General features: G+C 34.0%; 1 protein-coding gene and 1 long non-coding RNA gene across 3 annotated transcripts; both read left to right on the top strand.

The window, feature by feature from the left end:
• The first annotated feature begins 4547 nt into the window (after positions 1–4547).
• On the top strand, positions 4548–5544 carry LOC106327780. Of its 2 annotated transcripts, XR_001267518.1 has the most exons (3): positions 4548–4906; positions 5247–5346; positions 5440–5544. It is a non-coding gene; the product is annotated as an uncharacterized LOC106327780 (long non-coding RNA). The 2 variants fall into 2 exon arrangements; XR_001267517.1 differs by having other exon boundaries at positions 5247–5544.
• Positions 5545–8461: 2917 nt separating this feature from the next.
• Positions 8462–10932, top strand: LOC106327779 (glucose-6-phosphate/phosphate translocator 1, chloroplastic-like). Its single transcript, XM_013766026.1, has 5 exons — positions 8462–8959; positions 9347–9572; positions 9660–9882; positions 10131–10344; positions 10579–10932. Exons 1-5 carry the CDS (start codon positions 8462–8464, stop codon positions 10588–10590), a joined length of 1173 nt encoding a protein of 390 aa, XP_013621480.1. The 3' UTR covers positions 10591–10932.
• The last annotated feature ends 1794 nt before the right edge of the window (positions 10933–12726 follow it).

The following is a 12726-nucleotide window of genomic DNA, read 5'->3' as shown; positions in this document are numbered from 1 at the left end:
GCAAGAGCAATGAACTTAAAAATTGAATAGGTTGTAAACAATGACAACGATACAGAAAACTATTGAAAGGATGCAATAATCATAGAGTGATTGACCTTTCTTCGCATTTAGCGCCTCCCAGAATCAAAGAAACCTGGTGACATCACTCTGTGGAGAACGCCCAAGTTTCAATTCAGAAAGCGAGACCTGCGATTTCCCCATGGTGGATTTTTTCTGATTTGAAGATGTCGGAAAGTGTTTTACACCAAAATAAAATTGTATATTAGTATTAAAATTGTTATTTTCCTTAATCTTTATCCATCATGATATGTTATAATCTTCTCATAAAATTTTACACCTATCGTATCTCCAGCTTTACGTGATGGTTACGACGGAAGAGTTGAATTGCATTGACTGGTATTTAAACTACACACCTCGTATAATTCACATGAAGCTATTACCATTGCATTTCCATGCAATTTCATGAGATGAGGAGTGCTAAATTTAGGGAGTTCTTAAGCTTGTTTTATTTAGGGAATGCTAAATTTCTCTTTTATCTAGTCTCCTCTTCTTTCACACTCATTTAAATTTGAAAGTGTATAGAAAGTTGGCTAGTTCTTATCCCGGTAGCCAATAGATCTGAATAGGTTGAAGTGGTCGCAATTGAAGATGTCAAAGTTGTAGATGTCACTGTTGCATCGGTTGGGAATTATTGCATCCCAAGACATCAAAATTTTCATCGACAAATTGATTGGCGATTCTGCTGAATCCTCATATAGTCTAATAATAAGACATTAAGAAAAGCCTAGGTTTCTACTCTCCTATATATTAATCTAGTTGTGTGCATGTTTTTGTTATTTTAACTATTTTAATTTTAGTTTACCATTTTATTTTGGAAGAAAAATCACTTTGGATTTGTTATTATTAAGAGACGTAATTTTTATGTTAGTATTGCTATTTTGTTTTTAACTTTACATTTTACTATATGGTTACCATTTATAAAGAAAGTTTTCAAATGTAAATATTTTTTTTAGTTTGCCTTATTTTATACTGATTTACATTTTATATTGGGAATAATATATTATGTAAATATTGACATTTTGAAAATAGTAAATTAAGAAAAAATTATTTGTCATATTGTAATTAGTGTTTGTAAATCTCAAGTGGATACCTCGATAACCTATAGCCTTAGTTTTTATATTATATTAATTTTAAACCTTTTTGTTATTTTAACAATTTTAATACTAATATACAATTTTATTTTGGTGTAAAATACTTTGGATGTATTATAATTGAGAGACGTATTATGTTAGTATTGCTATTTTATTTTAAATTTACATTTTTATAATAGTTACCATTTATCAAGTAAGTTATCAAATGTTAATATTTATTTTTAAGTTTAACTTATTTATAGTGGTTTCCATTTTATATTGAGAAGAATGTATTATTGAAATATTGACATTTTTAAATTATAAATTAAGATAATGATTTGTCATATTTTTTTAAACAATAAATTAAGATAATGATTTGGCATATTGTAATTGGTACTTATAGCTTCAATTTTTATGAATACTCTCTCATTGGTTTATAGTATTAACTTATATATAATGTGTATTAATTTATTTTAATTGTAAATATTTTCAATAGCTTATAGCCTAAATTTTGAAAATTAGTTCAATTTATATTGTTATAATTTTTTGAATTAGTGAATTTTTAAATATTATTATTATTTTTGGTTAATCTATATTAAATTTCGAAAATTATTATAGATACAAAATTAATTTATATATAATGTTTTTACTTTTTTTATTTTACCTTATTTGATATTGATTTCTAGTTTATTTAGAAGTAAACAAAATTTTGAAAATGTTAATATTTTTGAAAATAATAAATTAATTTTTTTGTCCTAACATGAGTGGTGGTTTAAAATCATATGTAGATGCTCTCAATTCTTTGTTTATTTATTTTTGTTATGTGTAATAATTGTATCATATAATAATTTTGAACCTATAATAAATAGTAAATTTGGTCGAATTACTGTTAAAACAAAATAGATTGGTAAAATTAGTAAATATAAAAAACTATAAGGTGTTATTAATAATTTTTATAATGGTCACAAAATATATTTATAATATTCATTTTTGAAGAAAAAAATGAAGCAAACCAATGGAAAACATGTTACTTCATTTTTAAGGAATTTCAAATTTTGAAGCAAAAGAATGGAGCTAAGGATTGGAGATGATCTAATACTTCATATATTAGAAAGTTTCTTGTTTTATATATTAAGTGAATTTCCCTTTTTAGATGTTTTAGTTTTTGTTATTTTAACTACTTTAACATCAAGTTTCCTAATGTTTTGTAATTTAAAGGATATTATAAAATTCTTTTTTATACATTGTGAATTGTTTAGATGATTTTGTTACTTTTACTATTTTAACATTAGATTGCTATTTTATTTTTGTATAAAATATATTTTACATTTATTATACATAAGAAGACAATATTTTTTTGTTAATATTACGATTTACTTTTGATTTTCTATTTTACTATAACAATTAACATTTTTTAGCAAGTTGTAAAAAGTTAATATTTATTTTACTGGTTTAAGTTATATATGGAACAAAAAATTCGTTTTTAATATAATTTTGGAAATATTAACATTTTCTAAAGATAAGAAATTAAAAATCTGATTTTTCATAATACGATTGATGGTTTTAAATCCTACGTGGACGTTCTTGATGACTTATAACCTCAACTTTAATATAATATAGATTAAATAAAAGATATTTTTTCTATTCATAAGTAGTATCGCTTATAGAATTTAGTTTTCTTTTATAAAAATAATATTTAATATTTTTAGTGAGAAATTAAAAAATAGTTTTTATCTCTATTTTTATATATTAATTAGAGAAAAATAATCTATATAATATAAATAGAAGGTAAATTAGAATTGTAGATGATTGTTATCATTATAGTTTGTAAACTTTTGGGTTGCTACGTCCAACAACCATTGACTTTTTGAAGTATACATTACGTATAACTGTATAACATTATAAGCATTTCTTTTCACCAAAGGCCAAAGGTATAAGCTATTTCTGTGTGTGGACAAAGCGATTATGTATGTAAGCTGTAAGTATTTATTCATTTACAAGCTTTTTCACATATAAGAATAGTGAAACTATGGAGTCGATCACATATAAGAGCTATCATTATGGGGCGTATTTAGTGGGTATCTTAGGTGAATTTTCATTTAAAAGAAAATCAAAAACACTTAATAACATAAGACGCAAATCTTAATTAGGGGAAGGAAGGAACGGTTCTTGATGGCACGTGTAGGCAAATGAGAGGAGAGAAGAGTGTCTTTGTTTCGTGGTTTGGTTTTGTTCTCTCTCTCGATCGAAAGATCGGAATCTTCTATCTCCGTGGCTCCTCGACGAAAGGACGTTGAGACTGACATCGCTGAAACGCGCCGCGGTTGAGTCATGCCGCATCTTGGAAGTCCGAAGCTTCAGCCACCTCAGCGGGTATGCCTCCGCCTTTGTACAGCGTCATCGATTGACCCGTCGCTACACCGCCGCTGATTTCACCTGAGTTCGATCAGAATCAGAACCAACGGGGTTCGATCGATGAGAAGAGCTTCGGATTCGTAAAAACTGTAAAGATGTCGGCTAATGTTAAAATGATATTGATTTCCTACGGTCAGGACTAGGAGAAACTTTTACCCCTACGAAAGCGACAGAGGAAGAAGCCATGAGGAACAAGGAGAAAGCGTGGGAGAGAAGGGAGAAGAGGATGCAAGAGATCTCTCTCCTTCGATCCATCCCTTACTCTGACCACCAGAGGATGCAAGTTCAGCATCATTGCGATTTAATTTGCTTACATTCTTCTCTTGTAGTGTTTTAACTATATACAGTTGTGAAATTGAGTGTTTGTGTTCAGTATCATTCCTCTTGTTGAATTTAGACTTGTGATTAGGCATATGTGTAGATGGTGGTTGTTGAATACGAGTTTGGTAGATTGAATGACAGTGAAATGAACTCGGTTTTAGTGGCCCCGTCGTTCTATTCACAATATGAGGTAAACAGTCGAGGTTACAAAGAGATTAGAGAAAGAAGGAAAAGGTCGGAGCTTTGTTGAAAGGCTCAGACAGAAACACTAAGCAAGGCGATTGATCGTAAACCCTAGATCTTGCCGTCAATCTCTTAGTGTCTATTTGCGGATCCCTTCCTTCCTTCCATTCGTTCTCCTTTTATAGGCTCTACATGTCTCTCAATCGTTCGCCCTGGCAATTTGGGCTTAATTTGATGTTTAATGGGCTTTCCAGCCGAGCGATAGCTTGATGGGCCGATACTGGTCCAATCGGTCATTTGATCGTGAGGCTGAGTCGATCGAGCGATGGCCTGATGATCCAAGACTGATCCAGTTGATCGGGAGGCCCAAATGACTATCTTGGATTCCAACACCGATCGTCATGTTAGATCCTGGTTAGTCTCCTGATAAGATTGGTCCGAATCTTATTAACTGATGGGCCTTGTGTGAGAATGCTAAATTCCTCTCTAACAGTGGTCTTCTGAAAATGTAGCAGTGGTGACTGGTTCTAACCGAGATATTGGACTCAAGATCGCAAGACAGCTTGCTAGCCATGGATTGACTGTTGTTCTTACAGCTAGAAACGTGGATGCTGGTCTTGAAGGCTTGAAGCAGTTACATCCTTGAGTCTCCAAGAAGGTCTCAAGGTTGATTTCCATCAGCTTGATGTCACGGTTTTAATTGCACACTTTCTTGTGTCTGCAGGAGATGCGGACGAGTCAAGCTGCCACATTTCTTCTGTTGCAGCGGTGAGCGGGTAAACCCCCAGTGAGCAAGGCCACTAGAACTGTTGATTAAGATCCCTTATATGATTACTCCTTGTCGGATATCCAGAGGGGTAAATCTTTACCCACTCAACTTTATTTCCTGCCCCAAAAAAAAAAATATAGATCACTTGATTTTTGAATCTGTAGAGAATTGTATGGTATGGAGTCTTATCTGATAGGTTTTCTTGTGAATTTTAGATTTGTAACTTCTTATCTTAGTTAAAACGAATTGTGTGATTCAAGCATATACATTGATTGCAAATGACAAAACCCAAGCAAGGACATAAATTGCAATGATCTCATATTTGTTGGTAGCTTTCCAGTGAGTATATTTTATTTGAGACAAGATTGATATTCTAATGTACAATTCTTCTTATATTTAGTCTGCAAGTATCTGTTACTTGTGTGCAGATATTAGATTTTGGGTTTGCCACTGTGTTGATGACTCAGGGCAAGAATTTGAAGCTTACTGGATCTTTAGGGAACAGAGCTTCTGAGTATCTTCTTGATGGTTAATAAGTTTATATATGTAGCAGAATGATTCTCACACTATAGAGTTTTTCAGGTTTGGGATCTTTAAGGTTTTTGTTTCTGTCTTTTACAGGGTAAGTAACAGACAAGAATGATGTCTACTCTTTTGGATTTGTTTCTGTCTTGTATGCTCATGTCATCAAACGTTCCATCTTATTAGATTTGTTTCTGTCTTGTATGCTCATGTCATCAAACGTTCCATCTTATTAGATTTGTTTCTGTCTTGTATGCTCATGTCATCAAACGTTTCATCTTATTAGAAAGTTGCATAAATGGAAGTGTATGCAAGCTCTTTCGTCTCATAAGATCAAACATTCTTAAGTTGTTTCTTCTTTCTTCCCTCTCAAGTTCTTTATCTACACACAAGATCAAACATAAGATCAAACGATTCAAAATATTTATCTAAACACAAGTCTCATCTCAAGCTCTTTCTTCTATCTCAAGTTTTATAAACAATTTTCATCTCATGGCATCTTCTTCCCACAACACTTATGAAGGAGTAGATGATGAAAAATTTGATCAATATTTTGGTGTTTAATTAAAAAGAATTTTTTTTTAAAAATCCTTAAATAAGAAATTTGCACTGGAACACGTAAATTTTCGGATCTCTTAATTCACTTTTACAATTAAAAAGTATTAAAACAAAAATAAGAGACCCATTTAGGGTCTCTAGGATAATGGTGCTCTAAGAATCTTCTTATCTGCATTTCTTCTTCTTGATTAGGTTGGTTCATCTTCGGTCTTATCTGCATCATTTAAGATGACCTGTTGCGATTAGTATCTATTGAATCTGATCGATTGCATGTGGCTGAATCTTCTTCTTCTTTGAAATAATGGCGGTTCTCTTCTTATTACTTGCTTGCGCCGTTACTGGTCGAGTCTGTCGTGCATCATGTTCTGGTTAGTTTTTCGGTGGCTGCCACTTGGATTTCCGGCGACTTTTAAGTCAGTGAACGGAGTCGGAATTTTCCTCTCTCGACGCGTGATCCTCTTCTGTACACGTAGTGTCGAGCTAGATCGTTTGCTCGGATCGTCTCTGAGCTTTTCTCAGGTGGACCTTACCTTTTGTCTTTTATGTAATTATTGTGGTGCCTTTCGGGTTTAAATCTTGGAAGAGTTTGATGGGCTTTTCCTTTTATTGTTTCTTCCCATATGAAAATATATTATTAATGCAACCAATTTTACAAAATCCAAAAGAGGATAACATAGCCGGCGGAACACGAAGATATCCCCGAAATCTAAAATCCAAACAAGACAACTCTAATAATCCAAACTAGAAGCGAAACTAAAATAACCAGGATTAATCCAGATAGAAAGGAAAAGAGTTCGAACCATCATAAAAGAGCACGAAGTAAGCATCTGAAAGAAGACGCTGTGAGGATAAACCCTTCCCAACAAAGATATTTGCACACCATGCAAACTCCAAAAGAAAAAGGAAACAACCTTGAAATGAGTACCCCATTGAACTTCTTCACTTGTTTCTGCAAATAGAGATTATACCCTTTTCCAAATACTAACCAGCAACACGAAAAAAAGATTACTGCATCGGAGGCAAATCAAAGACAAAACCAAGCCAGGAGGGAACATATATAAAAGCCAAGAAACACAAGGTCTCTCATAGACAAACCCAAACACCATTCGGGTAATGCAGACATGAAAGGAACTAGAGTTGAAGAAAGCACAGTAACACTGTCACTAAAGCACATGCACCGCTCCCAGTGGCTACACTGCACCGTCAAAAGATCTTCGATCTCCAATTTGGCGACAGACGCACTGAACCCAACTCTCCGAACAAGACCTGAAGCGATAACATTACCAAAGACAAGAACAGCTCCACACAAAACTTCACCTATAAAATAGAGCAAGATATAAAGACACAGAATCCCGAAAACGTAAGATAGGTTCTTAGTTTTTTTAGGGGGGTTATTGGTAGTTAAATTTTGAAGGAGTTATAAAATTTAGAGATTATAAATTCAATAATGAGCTACTCACTCGTATGATGTTCCTGTCAAATCTCCTTAAAAATATCTCGGAGCAATGTTGATTGTTGAAGCAAGTCAGGTTCTTATGTGAAAAGGATATCGTGATGTCATTAATATCAGTCGTGAAATATTATATAACATAACACTCAACTTTATAAATATCATCTATACTCATAAGATTCTTAGAATCTATGTAACAAAAAACACAACTACACAAACACAAAAAGTTGTGTATTAGATTTTTGTTGTCACGTGAAAGATAATTGTAAAAAAAAATTTAAAGATAAAAAAAATATTAAAGACAAAAAAAATTATTAAAGATAACATAATCACGAATCATGAAAAAATACCTTAGAAAACTTTAAATAAAAATCAAACAAGACAAATTCAAATATTAAAAAATAAAAATAAAATTATTTTAACATCAAATAACTATATTTCTTGAAATAAAAAAAATTAAGTATTTTTATTGAAAGATAAATCTGGAAAGAAAAACATATATGAAAATTCATGCTATTCAATCATAATCAATGACAATTTATGCAATACATAAAGCAAGAATTAATCAAATCTACTTAACTATTAAAAATCTTTGAACTTTAAAAATTTTCAGATTTCACACAAATTCCATTTCCAATAGGCCTTACTTAGTTAAAAATTAAGAGACATATTCTTATATTCAGCTAAAAACAACCCCATTAAACATGTTCTTAGTGATGTTACCTGATGACAAAAGAAAAAAGAAAAATTCAACCTAAACTCGAATAGGGGGACTTATTAGAAACACAATTCCCTAGTCTCACTGATTTGAAAAATAAATAAATAACAAATTTATTTTTGTATTCGCCAGCAAATAATTATTTCCATTAAAAAATAAAAATAAAAAGACAAATAGCGTAAAAACGCATATAATGTACTTTCGATACTGCATAGTTCTTATATAATTCTCTTTCTCTATAAACATTACGAACAAGACCACCTAACTCTGCTAAGATCTCTCTTTGTTTGAATTCTTCTCTGTTTTAGATTCTAGGTCAAACCCTTGATCGAAGTTTTAAATATTTTTAATTTTTTTTTAAATTCGACGATAAAGCTTCCTCCTTTACTCCGGCGATGGTTTTAGCGGCGAAGCAGACTCTCTCCGCCAAGATCGGATTCTCCAACCCCCTCTTAAGCCGTAACCCATCATCCCCCTCACTCCAACGACCTCCCCCTTCTCTCTCCTTCCCCTCGACGGCCCTTCCAAAACGCACCGTTTTGTCCCTCTCCAAGCCGCTTCACCTCTCCTCTCTGAGAGCAGAGTTTCCGTTGAGATGCTCCGCCTACGAAGCCGATAAGTCCGAGCCTCAGCCGATCGACGCGGCGGCGGCGGAGGAAACGAAGTCGGAGGCGGCGAAGAAGCTGAAGATCGGAATCTACTTCGCGACGTGGTGGGCTTTGAACGTTGTGTTCAACATCTACAACAAGAAGGTCTTGAATGCTTACCCTTACCCGTGGCTTACCTCCACGCTCTCTCTCGCCGCCGGTTCGTTGATGATGCTCATCTCCTGGGCTGTTGGGATCGTTGAGACTCCTAAAACCGATTTCGATTTCTGGAAAACTCTTTTTCCGGTAAGTGGGTTGGTGGGTTAGAGAAGTAAAGGTTGAAACTTTAGGTTAGATGTCGATGTTTACGATGATGGGTACTTAGGTTTGGTGGGTTTGTTGCTTAGAGAAGTAAAAGGTCGAAACTTTAGGTTACGTATCGATGTTTACGATGATGGGTACTTGAGGTTTGGTTTTAGATCTTGCATGAATATTTCTTGTTTTGTTTTTTACCTGAACGATATGCGTAGTTTTGTATGCTTCCTGGGTGAGAGAGAGAGAGAGTAGAAAACGATGTGTCTTTTTGGCTGTGTTTGTTCATATTATTGTGTTAATTTCATAGGTGAAAGTATTAAATTTTTTTGGTGTTTTGTTGTACTAAAAGTGTTTTTTTTTTGGTTGGATTGGCTTAAGGTCGCTGTGGCGCATACAATTGGTCATGTGGCTGCAACGGTGAGTATGTCAAAGGTTGCGGTTTCCTTCACACACATCATAAAGAGTGGTGAACCGGCGTTTAGCGTTCTTGTCTCGAGGTTTCTTTTGGGTGAAACCTTCCCTGCTTCGGTTTACCTCTCCCTCATTCCCATCATTGGTGGTTGTGCTCTCTCTGCCCTTACTGAGCTTAACTTCAACATGACTGGTAATATATATATTCTTAGACACTCACATGTTATGTTTTGTAAATGTAATTCTTGTTGGCTATAATTGAAATGGTTTCTGCTCTCAGGTTTCATGGGAGCGATGATTTCGAACTTGGCATTCGTCTTCCGCAACATCTTCTCGAAGAAGGGGATGAAGGGAAAGTCTGTGAGCGGAATGAACTACTACGCCTGTCTCTCAATGCTATCACTCTTGATCCTCACGCCCTTTGCATTTGCGGTTGAAGGACCTCAGATGTGGGCTGATGGCTGGCAGAAGGCTCTCTCAGACATCGGACCTCAGTTTGTCGGGTAATTTCCCTCTAAAAACTCTTACGAACTCTTTTTGAACTCAAAGTATCTCTTTGACGTTTTGTCCTGTCTGAAATAAGCCTTGTCGTGTTCCTATAAATCCGTTGTGAAAATACCCATTTATCAAATTCTTGTCTTTATTTCTAAAAATTCTTGTTTTCATTCAAACTATTAGTCTTTCGTGATTAGGCCAATGAATCCATATCAGAGGCTTAACCAATCTCACAATCTTTCTATTAAATCTGTAGGTGGGTGGCTGCGCAGAGTGTGTTCTATCATCTCTACAACCAAGTGTCTTACATGTCTTTAGACCAAATCTCTCCCTTGACTTTTAGTGTTGGTAACACTATGAAGCGTATCTCAGTCATCGTCTCCTCCATCATTATCTTCCGTACTCCTGTCCAGCCCGTTAATGCTCTTGGAGCCGCCATTGCTATCCTTGGAACCTTCTTGTATTCCCAGGTAATACCACACAACACACAAACCTTAAAATTACCAATGTACCCTCTATTATCCATAAGATAAGTGTCTCTTGACTTCACCTCACAGCCACATGATGAGACTAATTAATACTTCTTCGACATTATTAAGAACCATCTTAGTTTATTGGTTTGGGATGCTTCTGGAGCAATATAGTTGAAGACTCAAAGATCTTGAGTCTTCGTTCTAATGTTTCTTTAACCGCTTGTCATGCAGGCAAAGCTTTGATAAGGCAAGACATGGAGTGTTGCAGTCCGATGTTGAGCTCGTTAATTTCGGTTAAAACCGGGAGTGAAGGGCTTGATGTAGATATGTGTCCTCAATAATAATGAAGAAAAAATGATGAGAATGGAGACGACAATATTTAGTGTGATAGGCAGTTTTTTTAAAGTCGAGTGTTTTGGATTCAAGTGTTTGAATTTGGGGAAATGAGATGATTGCCTCTCTGTAACTAAAGTTGGAGATAGAAATTGTCCCCTACGCCCCCTCCCCCCCCCACTCCAATACAATGTGAGAAGTATTATATACAAAAGTGGTTAAATGGTTAAATTGAGGATAACGTATATTTGATTGAGTGGCATGTTATTTTATACATTGAAACACTATATCGTTGTAATGCTGCATGAGAACCCATATTGCATTTAGAAAAGAAAAAAAGAACTGGATACTAAACCAGATCGAGCCTGAGATCTTGAAGATGGAAAGATCTAGGATAACCTCTTAGAAATAATAATGTACGTGGACCAGGTGAGTAGGAGTTCAGCTTCATGGACCGCTCTCGTCGGGACTATTGATTTCTATGATTGTTATTGATATCAGCAACATACTGTATGATTTTCATTTGTCAGAAGTACTATTCTATCAGCAAGAAATCCAAAGAGAATATATATATATATATATATATATTTTAAAACTAATAAGAGAATAATTTTGAAGAACAATTTTTTAAATATAAGTGATGTTTTCAACCAAAAGAAAAGAATAGTAATGTTGATGCTTGCGAATAAAATAGAGGCATTAGATTTGGTTCAGTGGGAAAGAAGATAAAAGAGATGTCTCTTGAGATTTCATAAGAGGCAGAGAAGAATATACTAAGCGAAGATTCTTTCTATCGGAATTTGCAATTTGCATAACTATTAATTGCTTTCTTCATCAAAGTCACCACTTTATTAAATTTCTTTGTAAGACACTTGTACTTATTTTCTTAGGCGTCAGGATCACAAGAGGAACATGTCAACTGCAGATGCCATGGCAGATGCGCTATGTCGTGATTATGCGGATATATGTCTTCTAGCAATTGGACCTTTTCGTTGTTTTTCTAATGTAACATCAAGCATGAATTTCGAGATAAAATGTTAGTATAATTATAGTTGGTTAAACTAGCTGCAATGTCACATAGGTCTTCGTTGATCGGCTTGTTGATTAACAAAGCTGAAATTGATTGAATCAACATAAGCTATGAATAATCGATTGCATAGGGAAAATGTTTTTACAAATTTCTTACATTTTTACAAAATAACTATATCATGCATGTAGGCAATGGACACATTTACCCACCAAACCGAAATCGAAACTAATTTCATAAATATTTTCACATATCTTATATTTTTGAAATAAAAAAATTGGAACCGAATGAATACTTAAATTTTCAAATATAGTTTATATACCTAAAATAATTAATTCATTTAGTTTTACAATAACCAAATATCCTAACAATTTACTTTAAAACCGAATTACCAAATAAAATCGAATTACCCAAATGTCTTTTTATCCAAAATATTTAAAATTGTCTAAATTACCCAAAATTGTCTAAAAACCCTGAATTACCCGATAACTTTTCTGGAAAAAACCAAATTATCCATAGAAAAAATTTAAATTAATGAAATTAAATACAAACTTTCTAGATTCCAATTTTATTGTCCGAAACGAATTGAAAACTGAAATAACCAATGATAAATCAAACTGAATTTTATAAATAACTGAAAAGATCATAGATATCTAAAAAATGGATTGAAAACTGAACCAAAAATCGAAATGCCCAAAGTTACTCGTATCCACAAAATTGAACACAAGAGAGAACGCAAAGAGACATGGAGTCGAGATATGATCTCTTTCCTTAACTCAAAATATTCGCTCCGTTAGTGAGACGGGACTGTACGAATATAGAGTCCCAGGATACAACCATGGCAGACGAATCACGCCTCACTCGTGATCGCCCTATCGAACTATAAACTCTACGAAACACTCTCTAGACTTACGTTGAGGGATCTGGTGATTTTTTGTTGCGTAAAAACTTAAGGGAAAATGAAGGAGGAGACCCTCCACCAAGACCCAAGACCCAAGACCCAAGACCCAAGCCCAAGC

This window comes from Brassica oleracea, chromosome C2, assembly GCF_000695525.1.
Source record: "Brassica oleracea var. oleracea cultivar TO1000 chromosome C2, BOL, whole genome shotgun sequence".
NCBI lineage: Eukaryota > Viridiplantae > Streptophyta > Magnoliopsida > Brassicales > Brassicaceae > Brassica > Brassica oleracea.
The sequence above is the reverse complement of the archived record's forward strand: the minus strand, read 5'-3'. Positions and strand labels throughout refer to the sequence as shown.